Source organism: Pomacea canaliculata, linkage group LG4 (assembly GCF_003073045.1).
Source record: "Pomacea canaliculata isolate SZHN2017 linkage group LG4, ASM307304v1, whole genome shotgun sequence".
Classification (NCBI taxonomy): Eukaryota; Metazoa; Mollusca; class Gastropoda; order Architaenioglossa; family Ampullariidae; genus Pomacea; species Pomacea canaliculata.
In genome coordinates this window covers 15357012-15376362 of record NC_037593.1, presented here as the reverse complement: position 1 = coordinate 15376362, position 19351 = coordinate 15357012, and the positions used below count along the sequence as shown (strand labels likewise).

Below are 19351 nucleotides of genomic sequence, written 5' to 3'. Positions count from 1 at the left end.
TGGATGGCTAATTTTCATTTAACTTATATACTGCTTTTGTACCATGTTTTACAATTTTGTACAGAATGTTGCCCTTTCATTATCATCTCAAGATGCTTGAAAACTCAAGCAACTAAACTCTCTACAATTCAGTAAAACATGTTCATAAATGTACTTTATTTTTTCCTGAATAATTATTTGCAACTTTATTTCTATATATATTTTTTCCACTGTCTGGAATTCCTCAATCATCTCCCTTCGTTTGTGACATGAACTTAGGCATTCAAGTTTAAAATGCACTTTTATGGCAAATTTCATAACTTGTAGTTTTGTCTCCTCCAATATTCTTGCATAGTCTTTCAAATAACTGTTTATATTTTTTTTACATCTTGATGTTCTTCTCCAGTGACTTTTATAAAATTATTATTTTTATGAACAAAGCAGCACCTCACCATTAACAACACCCAGCTTTAGGTCAGCTAAATGTGTTGCAGCAGTGGTGACAAAGTTCAGTAGTTGTTCTTCATTTAGCTGACATTTTTCCATTCCACGTAAAAGACTGCAGGAGGCACTGACAATATCACCCATTTCAAGAAATGCTTGAGACATCAAGGTATAACACTGCACACACATTATGTAGAGTTAGATTTAACCAATTAAAAAAATATATCAAATAAAAGCAGTAAAGTTCTCATATTGATAATTTATTAATCAAGCATTTAAACCTAAAAATTAAACCTTGTGACAAACACCAAGTCTCTTCCACACTACCATAAAATTTCTTGCCCCCACCCCCTACACTTTCTGACATCTATATCCATATCTCGCATCACATCTAACACCATGTTCTGTACATGTTGATTCCTATAATCATAGTACCTACCTCTGGAATGTCATCTACTATAGATATTGAGTGGCGCAAAATCTCCAAAGCAGTGTCATATTTCTTCAGTTTTATCTGTGCACTAGCAATGTCCACGCGGACCTTGGCCAAGTCTGATGGACTGAACATCTCTGGAAATTTAAGGGCTGTGCCAAATGCAAACTCGAAAGATGTAACTGCCTTTTCATATGCCTTCTTCTTCATAAATTCTTCTCCATCAGCTCTCGATGCCTGCCAGAGCCTCACTGGTAAAATAAATAAAACTTACTTTCAATAATATAAATACGTAACAGACAAAATAGTTGCAGTTAAAGAAAGATGCTACACACATATGTGAAAATCATTTAATATTAACCAGGATTTCCTAAAGTATTATTTCTTGGTCCCAGGCTTTACTACAGCAGGTAGCTGCCAATATCAGCCTTTCTGACTGCTCACTGTAGGATTAGGGTCAGGTCACTTTACTCAATTGACTGGAACTTCTGAACACTTTCATCAAGTTTGAAATTGTTTTCTATCCATTAATTCAGAAGAATTTGTGCGTCGTTTATGGTTACTTCTTATTATAATGTAAAATAGTGTCATAGATTTGTAATTAAATTACATGTTTGATCTATCAAAAAGTACACACAAAACTTTAAAAACATAAATTTGGCTGAGATATATTCCCACTTATAATAATTAAAATTCAATTTGGCATGAAAGTGAAACATAATGATTGTAGGGAGTTAGCAGAATTATTGGTAAGTAAATATCAAAAAGAAATTTTGAAATTGAGCTCTTTGTTCAAAAGATACATTTGTTTTAGTGTAGTTACTGACACCACTCAGTCTACACTCAGCTGTCACTGGTAGTTTGTAGCTTCTACACTTTCACTTGTCAGACACATACTCGCAAACAGACATATGAATGCCCTTTGCAGTCATAGTTGCATCAGAAAACTTATTTATGTTTGCATCAATTGTCATGTGTGTTCACGAAAATGTATCCCTGTCTTTCTGACTCCCAGCTCCAGGCCATTCCATGTGGTGAGAGGAGATAATACTTAGTAGACTGAGGTAGGGCACATCTATGCTACATATACATCAGTTTGTCTCTGATGCCAAGGACTTTCACATCCACCAGCAATTTCTACTGCTGATTCTTTTTTTTCTTGTTCATCCCATCCCTATTTTTTTTTTTTATAAAGAAGGTAGGGCTGTACCATCTTATTTAAGGTTTTGGGGTTTTTTTAGGTTCTGGTTTTAGATTCTAATTGAATGTCTACAAATACTACACCAATTCTAAATCCTTATTGTAACGCATAGACATGTTTTAGTGAACTATATGCAATTACTGTTGACCTTAAATGCAATAAGCCACAAACTGTCCCTGATGTATTATGCAGATCAAATGCAAACAGTCCTAATGTGCACTGTTATAGTGTTGCCTGTGATACTATCACATTGGTCACATTCTCAGTTTATGTTATCACTGTCACCATGGCCAGCAAATTCTTCCCTACTTTCAGAATCATTTTGTAAACTTATAAAAATTTGCCACCAGTTTACCAGACTGTTGCATGTTTCTGCACATGTTTTCATCAGTTGGGAGATACATGCTACAAGTGCCTCAAAAAGTTATTGTAAGCAGCTTATTGTACAGACATGGCATCTGTCAGGAACACCACCTGTGAGATCTGTGCTTGCTTTGTTGCTAACACTGCTCACTGCACAGATAAGGCCTTTAACTTCGGCTCTGTAGTTGGTGCAGTAAGAGCATGTTGGTATCGCTACCATCTGCTTGCATCCGTCAGGGTACTGGAGGTATACCTCAGCTCCTCCATTTCAAACAGCATCTGTTGCTGACCCATCTGTGTAAGCCCGTATCCAAGCTCCTTGGGGGTACTTTTAGCATGACGAACGTCAATGTTTTCTTGCTTATATCACTGTTCATCTATGATTGAGAAATACAGAATTGAGGTACTGATGGTAAAGCAATTCTCTCTCTCTTCCCAGGAAAGAAGATCGGTAGAGGGGAGCTGGTTCCCTACTTCTGCAGGCAGTTGTTTCTAATATTATCTCTGTAGTGCTAGTGTCTCTTTTACAAACTTTGATCTTTTGAGCCTGCCTGAAAATAGTTGTCTTTGTCTGGCACTCATTAGGTGGCCTGTGCTGTGCTTGTTCTTGGTGGCTTGTACAAGTGCCTTGCAGTTTCTTTGAATTGCATGATGACCCAGTAGCTTTCACTTTGTTTTCCCCGCAAGCAGAAAGGACATAAAATATATACAAAGCCAGCATGCAGATCTACAAGTGTTCTCCAGTATTGGCCCAAGAAGGTGATAACTATCGAATGTGGAAGTGAATGGGTAATACAGACATTTATACTAGTGTAAGTTACCAGCTTACACAGAAGTATAAGCAAAGTCATCCAATATTATATGAAACCAAAACTAAATTGTGCTACATTTAAAAACAATAATTTTGTGTGTTAATTGAAAACTCAGTTTTCAGCAGTCTTATATATCTCACAAGCTGACATGTAATCCTGTCTTCTTTTTTTTTCTTGTTTCTTCTTGCTGGAAAATGCAGCCTTAACTATACTGAGCAGAAGAACAATCATCAAGGATTGGATCTTTATGTAATCACTATCACATAACTATCAGTGACTCTTGTTTTCTTGGATTGGTTCTATTGCCTGAGGGTCATCATCTTACAGTCCATATGCCCTATGAAGTCCAAATGGAGTCACCTATAGACCACATAAAATTACTGTTCTAAGGCCATGATCTGACTTCAGCCTCTTGCCTACAACTTTAAGGTCACAGGACAACCTTTTTACCTCCAAGGCATCCAAGCCAATGGTCCACAGCTTTATATCATGAGGTTAAACATGCATATGCCAATCAAATGTTTATACACAACTTTTAGGCCACTACATTTTCTAAAGATAAACATTCAAATTATTAGCACCTTAAGAGTACATGCTTTGTATATTGCCGACTCACTAGATAGTGAAAAACATAATGACATAATGAGATAATTACTACATTTGAACAATAACTGTGGAAGGAATGAGTATAATAATTTTATATGCAAAGACTACAAATATAATAACCAACAGAAATATAAAAAAAAGCAAAAGAGTCTTCCTAAAAAGGACTAAATGTCCTCTTACTTGGCTCCTTTGGGAACATCAGCTGTCTTTCTTCATGGGGTATACTACCTAACACAGACTGCGCCCGTGGGCCCAGAAGTCCTAGTTCTTTATATGTTGCAGGCAACGGAAACTTCCCTGAATGTGATCTGGCCATGGTGATTTACTTGTTGCTGAGGTGCACTCATACGAATTCTTCATGTGTGACAACAGAAGGCAAGTACTGGAAAAATGATCAGTATACCAGTTTACAAATACACCAGCATATGAACGCATACATGCATGTTTGTACACACATTCACCCACAAACTTCACTCCCTTTAAGAAAAAAATTTTTTTTTAAATAGATATGCAGAAAAGTGGCAGAGACAGGTCGTCATCAACTAATACATCTTTGTCACCTCCAGACTGCCCACTAAGTATTTGAGTCCCTGATTATCAGTTTATTTTACTTTGAGATTAAATAGCTACTACCCAACAGTACACCTAACATCACATCTTTACAACTGTACATTGAGATTTAAAGTCTTTTGATACAAAATGCAACATAATCCTAAAAATGTTTACTTCTAAGGCAAATCAGAAACTGATTCCTCTTAAATTGTTTGCAAACTTATGCCAGAAGTCAAGCAATCTTCTAGGTACAGAATACACATACCAATAAAACAATAATCCACAACATTAAAATAAATGAGCTGACACCAAAGGATATATCCAAGTCAATGTTTTACATCACATTACTGAACATCAATACTGATATCTAGTGGCTCTTTTATACAGATGTAAAAGTGAAAGTAAGATAGGTATGTCTGCTTCCTGTTAACTGGAGTCTCAAAATAGTCCAGATTTTGCTGACAGTGTTGTTGATAAGCACTGATATATCACTCATTAGCATTATATTTTAGAACTATGAAATCATTTTACAATTGTGGAATACTCAGTAAGACTCTAAAATAGTTTTAGTGGTATCATTCTTCTTCCCGATAAAATGTTATCACTAGTACAGACACTATACAGTATCTGACATCAGTATTTTCTGAACTGCGAATATGAATAAAACCTTCACTTCATTCCACGACGAAAATCTGGGTACACGCGATGTCAGCTTAGCGTTTAATCTAGTCGATCGCTGTAACTTTCGTCGCTCCATTTTTTTTCCTTCACGTATCACAAGGCAATATCAATAAATAACATGGTAACAGGAAAGGCCGCATATATGCATTACGCTTTTTTTTTTAAAAAATAGAGATGCGTACTCGTTTTATGTCTAGCTGGTAGGTAATGGAAATACATTGTTGTTAAGATATTAAATAACAACAATATTATCTTATACCTGCTAACCCGGGTATACCAGCAATTCACTTTCCACGAATCTACTTTCTTTTCTCTGATTGGAACCGGAAGAACAATTAATAAGGTCACTGTGTTGTGGTTATCCAGAGAGGTTGTCTCAAACATTGTCCCCCGCGAGATTGAAATGAAATAATTGAATGAAAACATAACTTTTACTGTTGGTAAAGATGTTACACAAATTCAATCATGTTTAGCTATAGTACTTTATTCATACAACTTTTCTCCATTTGGTTTGATGATTTTTAACGTGATTCTTACCAAACAGTCATGTAAGTCCGTTCCGTGAATAGTCATCTTACGAACAAGGTCCGTGTTTATGAGACAGGAAAATATTCCCTTGCCCTCAGCATGTATCGTTCATCTTATCAAAACGCATTTGCAAGCCTTTAAGAGCTGATAGTGAATATTTTTCATTAAGAGGTAATGGGCTGAGAACTTAATGTACGGTCAAAGAAAATAACCCATATATATTTTTCTCCCATTGAAATCGTATGTGGCCATTTACTGTAACAACTTTGCAAACGATCTTATTTGGAAACTGTATGCGTGCGCGCGCGTTTTCGAGAGTTTTTGTAGGATAATTTTTCTTTTAACATTTAAGCAAGTGATCTGAACTACATCCGACTAAAAACTTCTAGTCTGCCACCAGTTGTTATATTGATTGCTCAGTACATGAGGTTAATTGCTATAGGAGTCAAAGTAATTCACCTTCAAAAGCCAACAAGACTTAAGAAAATCAGCAAACAAGTATCATCAGCTTTTCAATAGCAATATAGCAAGAACTATATACATACTAGAATGTTTTGTTTCTTGAAATAGGTCATTTCGAGAATTGATTCTTCTGACTTCCATTTTTCACAAATCCTTTGCACAATTTAAAGTACGTCTTATGTTCCTTCTATGTTTTTCTTGATGCCGTTTTAAGACCATGCATTGCTGAGGTAGTGGTTGGTAACAGAATATATAGGGTCTATGTACATGTAGCAACTTATATATGCATTTTCTTCAATGATTGATTTGTACATGATCATCTAAGTCTAAGCACTTTGAACTAGGGCTTTTTCTGTGTTCTATACGAATATGTATTACTAAATCTTTATTGTCAACTGGTACTGACAACTGGTGTCTATAGTGGAAGGTCAATTGATAGGAAGCGTTTATAACCATTAAAATTGTATGCACTGCAAAGGGTGAAATGACGTGAGTAAAATAAATTCCAAAAACTGCAATATTTTCTTTATTTATTTACACCCAATAACAAATGAAAGATGCCTCATCATGAGAGAGTGTTAACCACAGTAGTGAAGAAAATTTAAAGTGGCAAGAATTTGAGCTGTTTCTGTCTTCATGTCTGTCAGTTCTGATTATCTCCCATTTTAAGGCAGCAAATCATATTAATACAGGCACATGTGAATCTTTTTATAGATGTTTGAAATTCAGATTTATTTCAATACAAACTATAGCTTGTTTGAGGCAAGTAAATGTGAAAAAAAAAATGCTTTCAAAAACAGCCATACAATGTTCATATGAACTACTACTTACATATAATGTGTTCATGAACACATAAATTATTAAAACATCAAAATTATGAAGCATTTATGCATGGGCTAATATAAATATTCATGTGTACATTCTAAATTGTGGCAACAAAAAATAGTGACTTTCTTACATTAAATCAGCCTTTCAGCCTTTTGTAACCCAAACCATTCCAATAATTCATAAAATCTATTCATTTTAACTTGTTCTTTTTGAAGACTAAAAAGATCGCAGATAGTGGTGTGTACAATGTGTGTATGCATGTGTACAATGCGTGCTTGTGTTTGTGTAAATAGGACACATCAAAGATATATGCAAAAAGACAATATTTATAGCACACTTTATCCAGTCTCTTAGCCATAAAATTCGCTTTCAAGGAAAGATAAGATTCAAATTTAATTATACACCTATAGCACATTAACAAAGGCTTTTCAACAAATACCTGTGACATTTTTGAGCAACTACACTTTTTATCTTCTGGTTAAAAGGAAAAAAAACACATTTCAAAAGAAACACATTTAGCATAAAGGAAAATCCAAAAATCTTCTAATAGATATGTTATCTTCCATTTTCATTCTGATCAAAGAAAATGGAAAATATTGCTGCTCGGTGGCTTCATTGATGGTTGGTTTGTCTTCTATGGTGACTGTACAAGACAACCGTTACCATGGCACTTGTAATAGCACCTAAGTATCCAAACGATGAGAAACCATATTCTCTCAGCATGTATCCTCCAACAAAAGGAGAAACTGATCGCACTAATGAGTTGACTGCCATGTTGAGACCCAGCATGCACCTGCACAGAATTTATTTAGAAAATAAAATAGGTTTCAGTATTAATTTTAAAAGATAAGACCTCATGAATGATAAGTTCTTTACAAAAGGTGTCTCAGTCTTCTTTTATATGTGCATCTAAACACAGTGAAGGGGATGTCACTGTTTTCTAACACAAGAATATCTAACAGGACTAAGGGACATAGATGTAAACAGGATTTCATGCTGCATAAATTTCGTTTTCTGACCCATTAACTTCTGTGGTAAAGAAGTTAACAAGACACATAACAGCATTAAGAATGTTTCAAGTGTATTAAAATGTTTCAACCTGTATCCTCTAGGCCAACGGTATGTGTTAGGGCACTGGTGATGACGACATTTTGTGTTGTCAATCCTACTACCAGTGGTAAACACACTATGCACAGTTGTACAACTGATGTTACCTGAGCCTGGAAAATCAAACATCAGTGATAACTGTTGGAGCATATGAGAAAATCTGTAGATACCATTCTGCACAAAATGTCCTAGAACTAGTGCAATAATCAGCAGTACATCCAGCATTTTCATCACAATCTTTCTTAAGAACATGGGAGAAACTGTAAAGAACAAAGTTTAACATATTTCTTTGTATCTAAACACCAAATTAAAAGACATTAATTAGCTACTTCAGTTTCTTCAGTCTTGCTACTCACCAGTAACAGGTATGCCCAGAGAAGGAGAAATGATGAGGCTAGAAGGGTGCTACTTTCAGTGAACTGCTTCGTCACAATTCCAACACCAACACCTTGCACAATCTGAAAGGTAACTTTGACTGTACCACATATAAGCCATGCATCAATGACATTCGCAATCTTTCTCAGAAATTTTTTTCCTTTATTTAATGAAGAGGTCCATAAAAAAAATATTAAATTTAATCATATAAATAATCTGAGAAGTTTATTTTTATGTAAATTATAATCTTTTAGATATGAAAAGATTTCATAATTTTCTGAAAGACCAGAATTTTGGGGAAAGATTAAGTAGCAAGAATAATAGTAGATGTGAACAAACAATGATAACTAATGTATTTTTAATGTGCTTACTCTTGTTATAGAAAATTAAGCTCTCATACATGCCTATACACAAAAATAAGTAAATCAAAAATAAAAACAAGAATGTGTATATACTCTTAACCCTAGTATAGGGAGGCAGGTCACAACAACAGCAAGAGAAAAGAATAAGATTTCAGAGAAGTTTTGAACAAAGAATAGGTTTTTGGCAAGCATGGAGGAGCAGACTAGAGATAGATAATAGAATGTACTGAGTCTTGTTCAAGGAATATAACAGCTAGAGGGAATCCGAAAAAGAGTCAGAGAAAACAAAGCAGTACATAGATCTGAAATGTGTTGGTGGGGGCAGAGCCCTTAAAACATTTGTAACAGAGGACATTGACGGCAAGAGTATTCAATGTGTTTAGATATTGGAAGTCAACTTAGCCAGGGAAGGTGGTGTTTTATTTTGGCAGATGAGGAAACTAGCCTTGTTTTGGACATGTTGAAAGATATGGACAATTGAGCCAAATGACCAGAAGAGAGTTGCAACAGACACAGGCAATGTGAGACATAATGAGGGAAATAACAGTTTTAGTGGTGGCATTAGATGCAAGATGTTTTTGGATCTGGCTAATAGTGTACCAAAGATTGGATTAAGTGAACAAGGGAAAGAAGGAGCTGCATCTATTGATCAAGAAAACAAAAATCTAAAAGATAAATCTATGTATCAATCTCTCAATTTAAGAACAAAAGTGATATAATTTTGTATTTAATATTTCCCTTACTTCAAACAATCTGCTATAAGTGATATAATATTGAGGTAAGTTAAACAGTATTTACCAAAAAAAACAACTGCAAAATAGTATATTTTCTGCTAGCCTTTGAGACAAATGAGTATTCGAGAATTCATGTTTATTAAAAAGGAAAAATATAATGGCCGATCACAGACTAGACCATGAAAGATGCTTTTTCATTAAAAAAAAATGAAATAACTTTTTTCAGTTTCTATCTACCATGGTAGTGACACCAATGTAGGACATGAGGTAGCCATTCTGGTCTGGCTCCAAAGAAAATCTTTCCATGGCTACTACTTGAAACATGCTTTGAAATATCCCAATTGGGACACCTGAAATTTAAATAATATAGGCAATTAGTATATTTAGAATGTTTTGCTACTCAGATGCTACAATGCCATGTGAAAATGATATACAATAACACCTATTATACAAGCTAATACTGCATGTTACAACCTGTATAAAGCCCCGCATCCACTACATTTCATTTGACTGCCCCTTTTACTTCATTCCCTTGCAATGTTAATCTTTCTATACAAAGTGACCCTACAGGGGTTTTTTTTTCAATTTTTTCCCAGGTAGTCATTTATGTTTTTTTCTGCAGTATATTCATTAATATCATCAATAAGACAGCCTATCTACTTAGAAGTAAATTATAACCTCAGAAGTAAATTATAACATCACTCAGAGCGAAGAGCTAAAAGGCCAGCAACATACATTATATTAAAACATCCTTTTCAAAGCAACATATTTTACCTGATGCCAAGCGGATAAATAGTAAAAATAAAGCTCCAGGAGCCATTATTAGAGCATACCATTTTCCCAAACTAAAAAGGCTGCCAGAAGATTTTCCTGTAAACAGACAAAGATAATGTTTATGTGCCTCTATTTCACCATTTCTATTAATGACAAAAGATTTTCTTTTACATTTTGTGTCAGTGTTAAATTGAATTCAGTGTGGTCTGCTCTAAAAGTCTGCAAATAGCCCACTTGTCAGAAATGCATATATAGAAGAAACAATGTTCTTGCAATGTGGACTGAGTCAGCCATACTCATCAAAATAAACTCACCCTCCGCCACTTTGTTAGAGGATGCTGAAAGATTTTTGGTCTGATGAGGTACAAATTGCAAAACCAGGAAAACGCTTATAGCAGAGCCAGCCGCCGCCAAAAATGCTGCAAACTCCTCACTGTTTAATGATAAACAAATAAGTAAATAAGTAAAAAATGAAGAATACTGGTTACTCTGTCTCTCTCTTCCTCCTGTTTATGCAGAAGTTATGGTAAGAACTATAAACTCTTATCAAATCTTATTGCTCTAGACTCCCCCAAAAATTATGATTTCAGCAAACAACAAACAAGAGCATATCACATTCCATGATGCTTTCTAAATAATGCAGACTGCTGCAACGAAAGTACTCAAATTTTTTTATGCTAGCAATAGACATTAAAAAGATCTTTCTGAAAAGATCTTCAAAGGCCACATCCCCAGTGATGAAGGACAAAACTGGTAAAATAATTTATAAGATCTGAATACAGTGAATAGATGCATGCTCAAATGGTTTGAGAACACTTCAAGATCATCAGGATTTCCAAATTTGATCATGCATGGAATAGTACAGGGAGGTAAAACAAGCAGACAAATAAAGATAACACCCAAGAAGTGGACCAAACACAGCTGAGCACAACCCAGAAAATGGCAGAGAACTGAGATAGATGGTGGTGCACATAATATTATTAATCAGCAGTCAATAGGGCTAGAGGGTCTGATGAGATGGAAAAAGAGGAGGAAGATGATGAGGACAACAAGGATAATAAAGTCACAAATTAAGTTATCCATCTACAAGATCCAGCTAACAGATGTTCACAAGTATTACCAAAAATCATGCATTTATTTTTAAAAATTGCTTACTGTCCATCATCCAATCTGTTTGAATGCCAACATATTGGACCAAAGTAATGTAGAAGTTATCAGTGTTGTAGTGTAAAGCTGTCGCAACAAATGTCTAAGGTACAGAGAGAATCTAAAATAACATAAGACTCATTACCCGAAGTGCTTTGTGACAAGTCCTCCTATAAATGGACCAACAACCATGCCAACACCATAGGACATTCCAAGTTTGCCCAGTGCATCTGCTCTCTGGCTGCTGTCTCCAATATCGGTAACAATCATCTGACCGCCTGAATATGGGATTTAACAAAAGAAGCATCAAACAAAAAGGACATAAACAGTAAATAAAGTATGGAAACAAAATTACTACATGGACATGCACTTATAAAATGATAATAATAATGCACTATGTTCTAGCTTGAAGCTATTCATACAAAATAATACAAACAATTTTGTGCAATCTCATACCACCATCACTGCTTGCATTCCTTTCTTTTCTTTTATTTCTCAACAGTTTACCTTGCATAGCATGCATGAAGACTGATGGAAGGCGAGAAAGGAAAAGCACAGGAATAGAGTTTGACAGCCCTAGCAGGAAGTATGACAAAAAGCTGCTGCAAATGCAAGTGCCATTGCTGCTCGGCCACCAAAAATGTCTCCAAAACGACCAAACAAAGGACCACCACCAAGCTGCACAAGTGCAAATGTTGTCTGTAGATATCCAAACATCACTGGATCTGCACCGAGCCTCTTGGTCAAGTACTGTTAAAAACCAGAGAAAGAAGGTGGATAACAATCAGAACCATTGTCAGTTTATATACGATGCATGCATGCACTTCCATTAGTTGTTAAATTTACAGTTTCAAATGGTGAATCAAGCAGTCATTATAATATAAAACATCTCAATGATACAAATGGATATGATGATAAAAATCAGCAAAATATTAATAGTGAACATCACTGTCTAAACAATACAGCAGAAAAAATGTCTAGACCAATGGCTATCATATATATATATACATGAGACACACATATTCAAACTTACAGGAAGTGTTCCAGTCTGGATCCAAAAGCAAGATGAATAAAGGAAAATATTCAAATGAGTTGTGAGGATAGTTCTCCTATCTCTTTCTCGATCCATGATGTTAGACTTTGGGAAGGGAGAGTATCCACCAGATTCTACAGCAGTCACAGGATCTGCCTTGTCTATTTTCTCTGAATTGTTAAATTCATTTCCTTTTAGCTCCATTAAGATTTTTCATGATGAGTTCTGATATGTGAAATCAATCTTTACTTTTGTATGTTTCTAAAGAACTCTCTGAAGTAATATAAGCATTTTATTTTAAGTCTGCACAATCTTTTACTGTCAGCAACTGTTAAGTATCTGTTTAGTGGCTCCAGATCATACACTTGAAAACATGAGACCCCCTGTGCAAAAGAAACATCTTTGTAGTTAACACATTTATAAATATCAAGTCAATTTCATCATTAAACGATAAATTTCCCTATTGTGCGAGACTTTAATGGTTTACAATACCATTCGACCAATTGCTATTTTCCCAAATGTAAGCTTGTGCACAAATGTAACTATTAAGTAGATCACGTCATATATAATTAAAGGAAAAGCCGTAACACAGTAATAGAATCACCACCTCTTTAGTCCCACAAATGGTGCGCGAGCGCTCACACACACACATTATGCCATGTGGTCGTGTCAAAAGAAGCATGTGGTTAATTAGTGTGCTCTAGCTTGCTCTATTCTTTTCATTGCTTTGTTGAAATAATGGATGCATTATATAATATATTAAAATTATCTATGTATAAATATGTATTTTTTTCGTGTCCTCGTTTAGCACCTCCACTGAAACACGCTGAGTCATCTCGACTATATATCTTCATTCCTTAATAACATATGAACCGATTGTAATTAAAGCATTTTCAAAAACATTAAATCGATATTAAACACTCTATCTACCTGTTTGTCGATTTTATTCTGGTTAGTGCATTATTAATCCGTGCACCACGATTTCATTAGCTCGCTTGAAAGAACAGCGGGAATGACACGTTATTTGGATGTATTCTTTTAAAAGAGGGGGGAAAATCGTGATCCAGAAGGGCTCGAGCAGATACCATACAGAAGATATGACATACACAATGATTTTATGTTGGGACAGAGACATATGGGACCCCCACTTATCAATTTTTTATGTTAAGGACACAAGATCAATTGGACGTCTATGAATGATGCGTGGAAGGGGTTACGTGGCCTTATTAGTATAGTTTCCGGATACACGAGAGCTTCGTCTTCCCCCGCCCCCATCCTTATTTCAAGAAAATGTTTAATGTCTTCATATTTTGCAGTTTATTGTCATCTTCCATTCCGTAGAAAGTATTTTTGTCGTTCATCAAGCTTGAAAATAATGTTAATGTCAGTTATTCAGGCCTTCTCTTTGATTCATCAGCCGTAATGGGTTTAAAAACAAAAGACAGCACCGCAACGTGATGATAATCCATAAGACCCAGATCAAGGATTATTTTATTGTTAAAAAAAATAATGAGACCTAATCTACAAGCATCGAAGTTCAAGATCACTGTTGGAGAGGCTATCGGATTTTCGCGAAGACGAAGACCTTTCTTTACTTCTGAAAACGAGGTTCCAGCTTTAAAAAATGTGCAGTCGTAAGCCTTTTTTTTGAAGAGGCTAAGGGTTCATGAGGATTATAATATCGCTATTATCCTGTTCTCATTGATTGTAGGTCATTAAATTAATTCTTTCAACGCAAGTAACTATGTCCATGAATGACGTTGTCTCCCTTAGTGCCATCAAGGGAAAGCAATCTAATGCAATAGATGAGCAACATGGCTGTCTTGCTTGGTTTAACGCACAGTGACTGTAAGATAGAAGATGAGGACCAGATCACATGGCATACAAATAAAATTGGAGGCTTCCCGGTATATATAAAGTTTTATGCTTTTCCTTTTTTTTTTTGTATATAGTGTGGAATTACTGCGTCTGCTTATGTTAATTATCAAATAACTTCTTTCTTATCCACAAAATTCAACTCTTTTTAACAATGTCTACATGTCGATAATGAATCACGGGTATATGTGCAGTGTATTCCACTGTTTAATTATTTGGACTAAACATTTTAGTCAGAATCTTTTTTCTTTAATACTTGGTCAGATAGTAGCTTTTTTCCCCTTGTGTTTAGTTAGCCTTTTTGAGTTGGGGGTAGTGGGAAGGGTGGGGTGGTTGTTTTTGTGCGTTTAGAATATTGATACAAACTTTTGTTAACCTGTAAGCAGAAATGGATCAACAACATGACAGAACCTGTGAAATGTACCCTTGTGGTCAATTAATGTCACTGGCAGTACAAATCTATTGCCCTCTGAATGGATCTCCATACCACAGATGTCTGTATGTGTTTGCTTGTTTGGGAAAGACATGTTACAGAGAGAGTCATGGGTAAGGATTTAAAACAAATTTTACAGCTAAAAGGAACAACATTCAAATTTAAAATTATTTAGTGAACATAACAAAATAAAAGAATATGCATTTACTATCAGATAACCTTAATCACTTTGCTGATTTTGTTTTAATATATATATATATATTTTTTTAAAGTTTTGTGATACTGTGAAGTTGCAGTTTCGGCAACAATAAATTAAATATATTTAAAAATCCCAACTGTTTTCAAATCATACGAAGGAGATATACTTTCCATGGAGTGCTCGACAGTTCATAAACTCTCGTAGCTGGTTCATATCATTCTTTGAACATCAGATCACTCTAATAATACAAAATTTGTTGTTACATGTTATAATTGTGAATATATGTATCTGATAACAGTCACTAACTTCTCTTTAAATGCATTTGTAACTTAAGCTCATTTTGTGGTTAATAAATATGAGGTGATCAATGAGCAGAATGGATGAAAGTTATATCAAATTTTGAAAACATTTTCCATAATGTAAAATCCATACTAAACAGTATATTCATACATCTTTGCAGATGGAGAGTATTCCGATCCCAACTCTTAGATGAATCTGTATCATACAATTATGTCTCAAATATAAAGTCAGATCAGAAGGACAATAAGGATGTCTGGGGTGAAGGTCAAGACAGCTGGGGTGATGGTCAAGACAACTGGGGTGATGACCAAGAGGACTGGGGGGAAACCCCTCAAGGTAATTTGAACTGCAAGTTTGATTTTCATGAGGGAGCTCAAGAATACCTTGAAAATGAAGCAAAACAATGGGGACAAGAAGATAAAGAAAGTGTAAAAACGGTTCTTCAGAACACCATTGTTCCCACCGTGATGACTGAAGAATCTGATGATGTGAACAAGGACAAGTGTTTAACATCCCGACAACCATTAGAAGGCATTGAAGCTTTAGCACAGTTGAGTGTTAAAGACCCATCTGATTGTGGCAATACCCAGCTAGATAGCAGTCCCAGCTCTGAGGTCATATCTTCAGAGGAGCTGTTGGTTGATGAGGAAGGAATTCACAGGATGATGGAGCTGATGGCGGTTCCAGAAAGGGACAAACCAAAAGAAATGCAGACAATATGTGTAAGTTGCATGAGACTACTACAAAGATAATTCCTTACAGAAATAATGGCTTGTATTCAGATATAGCATCAAATGTTAAAGAGTATGCTCTTATTGCTTTTGTTTTCTCTCTTTACTGTTTATTTTTAATTCTCTTTTAAAAATATTGATTACATACTGTTTACAGTTGACAAAGGGAGGTAAATTCTTATCCTTCAAATAATTTTTTTCTGGATTTTACAGGCAAACAATGTTGTTTGTCTCCCAGCCTACTACATTAACGTCTTTGAAGAAACAACAGATGATTCCGAACTGACAAGCCATGTAGCAAGCCTATTGCATAATTATGAGGAGAAAGAAGGGAAGAAAGTCCAGGCTCTTGTGGAAGAGAACAGGTATTTAAATGAAGAGCCAATTTTTTTATAATGGTGTAAAGCTAGACAGGTAAATGTTCATTTACTAAACCTGCTATAGTGATGCTAATAACAAGAGTTATGAGACATACAGATTGGTATATTTTAATTGTTAAGTAATGTGTAGTTTTGCATAAGTAGTAACTGTCAACAATCTTTTACGATATAGTCCAGTTAAGAGAATCTTTGCATCTTTGTTTTCTGACAAGCACTAAAAACTAAAATAAATAGTAGATGATTGGGAAAAGTAGGTGGGTTAAAAGCAGTACTATGTCACGATGATGATGTGCAGAAATCCTTACGGTCGTCCTTACCAAAGTGCAGATGGAGAGGTAACATTTTGCTATTTAAGATTAATGTCATTAATTATACCATCACTAGGCAGACAGCATATTACTATTTATATGAAAATCAAACCCCTTAACTTTTATTCCTTGTTGTAAGTGAAACTAGTACTTGCTGTTTTCTTTTTAGCAGTAGTTTGTTGTGCCAGGATGTCTAAGTGTGAGCCTCCCTCAGTAAAATTACTTTTTATGGATCCAGAAATCCATATCTTTATTTGTGTGCCTTAAATTTCATTAAGATATTTTTGGTCTCTGTGTATATTATGTTCTGCCTTTTCCAGAATGGCTCAAAGACAAGGGACAACCATTATAGAAACATATGAGAAGGCAGATGTTCCACATGGTGATTATCAGTGCCACAAGTTTATAATGCGACTTAAGCTTTGCCCAGAGCAGTGTATCAGGTAGGATGCTGCAGTGCACATGACCTTTGTGTGAGAGAGAGAATGTTAGAAAGTGTGAATAAATACATATGCAGTCGGACCTCACTTAGTCGACCTTCTCCATGTTGAAAACCTTCCTATGTCGAATTACTTGTTAGTCCCTGGCCGAATTCCCATAAGACCAATGTATGTTAGATGTGTTTCGCTCCATTGACGAGATTGAGGAGATTGTTGAGGTAGATGCATTGGCACATCGATGCCAAATTAAGATAGTAGACTTTTTTTAATCTAAAGGTAAGATGTTTCATTGCACTGTTCATAGTACATACTGCAGATACATTGACTGGTATGTAGCCTACATGCATACGTATAAAATGACAATATAATAAACAGGTATAATAATTAAGCCAGAAAAGCAATGTCCTTGAATAACCTGTGCCTATTAACCCATTTTCCCTAACGCAAAATATCCGTAAGTTGGGTTGTTTTTTTTGTGGGGTGGGGGGGGGGGAGGAATCCTTTTGAGTTTGACTTAGCGAGGTCCGACTATATATATAGGTTGTATAAGGCATATGTGCAGGGCTTCTGCTAGGGCTAAATTCTTTGGGGACAGGAACAGGGACCCCTTAAAAATCTGAAGAAGGGGTCCCTGTTCTTCGCCCAAATTTGAATGGGACCCCATTGACGAAAATTGAAGGGGTCCTCCGAACTTTTAATGCATACTGTACGCAATTTTTTGCGTAAGCAGAAGCCCTGTATGTGTGTGTATATATATGTGTGTGGTTACAAATGATGATGCCTTGAAGTCATTAAATTCATAAGTAATTCTGATCTGCCATCATGAAGTGAAAATTATAATCTCAGCTCATCTTCACCATGGTAGATATATTTATGGACATATTCAGAATTTCCGTTCAGTACACCTTCCCTAGATGGAGCAAAAGGATTTTTAAAATTCAGTTATCTATTCACATCATCAAAAAAAAAAAAGCTTTCTTCATTACTATTGTTGTAGGTACCAGTGGAATGGATCACCACTGCTAATATCTCAACCAAAAGATGGAAAACTTGCAGTAGAAAATTGTTCTTCTTGTGGAGGAACCCTTGTGTTTGAGCTTCAGCTTGTCCCTCCAATTCTTCAGTTTCTTAGATTTCCAGGACAAAGTGGTCAGATCATTTATCTTCACTTTCTTATTACTATGTTAATAACAACTATTTTCTACACCTGTTGCATGGTAATGTCCATTCGTACCCACAGATGCAAGTGATATTTAAATTTTAAATTATATGTGTCTTGTTTTAGCCATTGTTTATGCATTTCAAGGGACATTTAAAAATTGTTAATCCTGTTTACTATATATCTGTTTATATATACAGAAGGAGGGAAATACAAAAGTTTGCAGCAGTAAATTTTTTAAATATTTATACTGTGAAAATTGAAAGATGTTTCTGATTTCAGAGCCTGCAGTGGAGTTTGGGACAGTACTTATTTTCACATGCAAGTCAAGCTGCTGGTCTCAAGCTGACATGTGGAAAGAAGAACAAGTTGTACTTCAGCCTGACCCTGATCAATATCTACTTCGATAATTTTTTTTACATGTAATGAATCAGATGTACAGCTAAAAGTGTCTGAAGAGAAAATAAAACTTGTAGTTTTGTATGAACTCAATAATTATTGTAAAATAAATGTTAATTTGCTTTTTTTTAAGAATCTGTTATGTTTATGTGACTTCATGGTAACTTTCAAAGATGAATGTGACAAACTCTTTGTATCATATTGTGGTGTTTAAGCCTGGATAAAAAATTTTGTAACAAACAGATGTGTGACTATATGTATGAGCAGATATGTTTGGTAATGTGTGCATGTTTAGATGTCATTTCCTGTAGTCTGGTAAAATAATTTAAAAGGATTGTTTCCTGTCGTTTAAAATGCCTCAAAATATTGAACAGCTCAGAAAAAAATTTTGCTGGTGGTGAAAGGAGGTTGTAAGTTAAAGGTTCACTTAGGCCCATGATAGAAATCGCGAGTGCTTACAGACCCAGATAAAAAAGCAAGGGATTACACCAGCTAAAATGCCATAATTATCAAAAAGTTTTTAAAAACAACTCTAAAGATATCATCACAGTTTTTGTTTGTTTGGGTTTTTAAAAAAATTATATTCAGCGCTCTGACGATGAGATGCTGAGGCCACCATTCCATTATACCGTCATAGCAATATACAAATAAAAGTTTCCCCACGCAACAGACTGTTCGAAGTGAGAACGATGTGACGCTTTAAAGGA

The 19351-nt window shown here is 35.2% G+C and overlaps 3 protein-coding genes across 12 annotated transcripts in view; 1 reads left to right on the top strand and 2 right to left on the bottom strand.

Moving 5' to 3' along the window:
• LOC112561428 overlaps nt 1-5439 on the bottom strand; it is a 50019-nt gene extending 44580 nt beyond the window's left edge. For 4 of the 8 annotated variants that reach the window (XM_025233924.1, XM_025233932.1, XM_025233931.1 and 1 more), the window contains exons 1-4: nt 5331-5439; nt 4019-4220; nt 863-1107; nt 432-600 (exon numbers count right to left, since the gene is read on the bottom strand). In XM_025233924.1, coding sequence (XP_025089709.1) covers nt 432-600; nt 863-1107; nt 4019-4154 — 550 coding nt within the window. In that variant the 5' untranslated portion in view covers nt 4155-4220; nt 5331-5439. Of the gene's footprint in view, nt 1-431; nt 601-862; nt 1108-4018; nt 4221-4655; nt 4774-5057; nt 5194-5253 lie in introns of those variants that run through there. The other 4 variants (XM_025233925.1, XM_025233928.1, XM_025233926.1 and 1 more) reach the window with 4 other exon arrangements.
• Nucleotides 5440-6568: 1129 nt separating this feature from the next.
• On the bottom strand, nt 6569-13641 carry LOC112562450 (solute carrier family 22 member 18-like). Its single transcript, XM_025235735.1, is given in 11 exon segments — nt 6569-7683; nt 7989-8109; nt 8353-8454; nt 9705-9817; nt 10242-10337; nt 10556-10674; nt 11533-11665; nt 11895-11984; nt 11987-12137; nt 12421-12803; nt 13351-13641. Coding segments are annotated over 10 exon segments (1311 nt in total). The 5' UTR covers nt 12625-12803; nt 13351-13641; the 3' UTR covers nt 6569-7501.
• A 271-nt stretch (nt 13642-13912) lies between these two features.
• On the top strand, nt 13913-18884 carry LOC112562448 (programmed cell death protein 2-like). 3 transcript variants are annotated; one of them, XM_025235733.1, is made up of 7 exons: nt 13913-14054; nt 14194-14327; nt 15388-15949; nt 16172-16323; nt 16967-17089; nt 18084-18235; nt 18528-18884. In XM_025235733.1, exons 2-7 carry the CDS (start codon nt 14281-14283, stop codon nt 18653-18655), a joined length of 1164 nt encoding a protein of 387 aa, XP_025091518.1. In that variant the 5' UTR covers nt 13913-14054; nt 14194-14280; the 3' UTR covers nt 18656-18884. The 3 variants fall into 3 exon arrangements, with proteins under 3 accessions (XP_025091518.1, XP_025091519.1, XP_025091517.1); XM_025235732.1 differs by lacking the exon at nt 13913-14054 and adding an exon at nt 14682-14841 and having other exon boundaries at nt 14075-14327; XM_025235734.1 differs by lacking the exons at nt 13913-14054; nt 16967-17089; nt 18084-18235; nt 18528-18884 and adding exons at nt 14682-14841; nt 16634-16959 and having other exon boundaries at nt 14063-14327.
• Nucleotides 18885-19351: the final 467 nt, after the last annotated feature.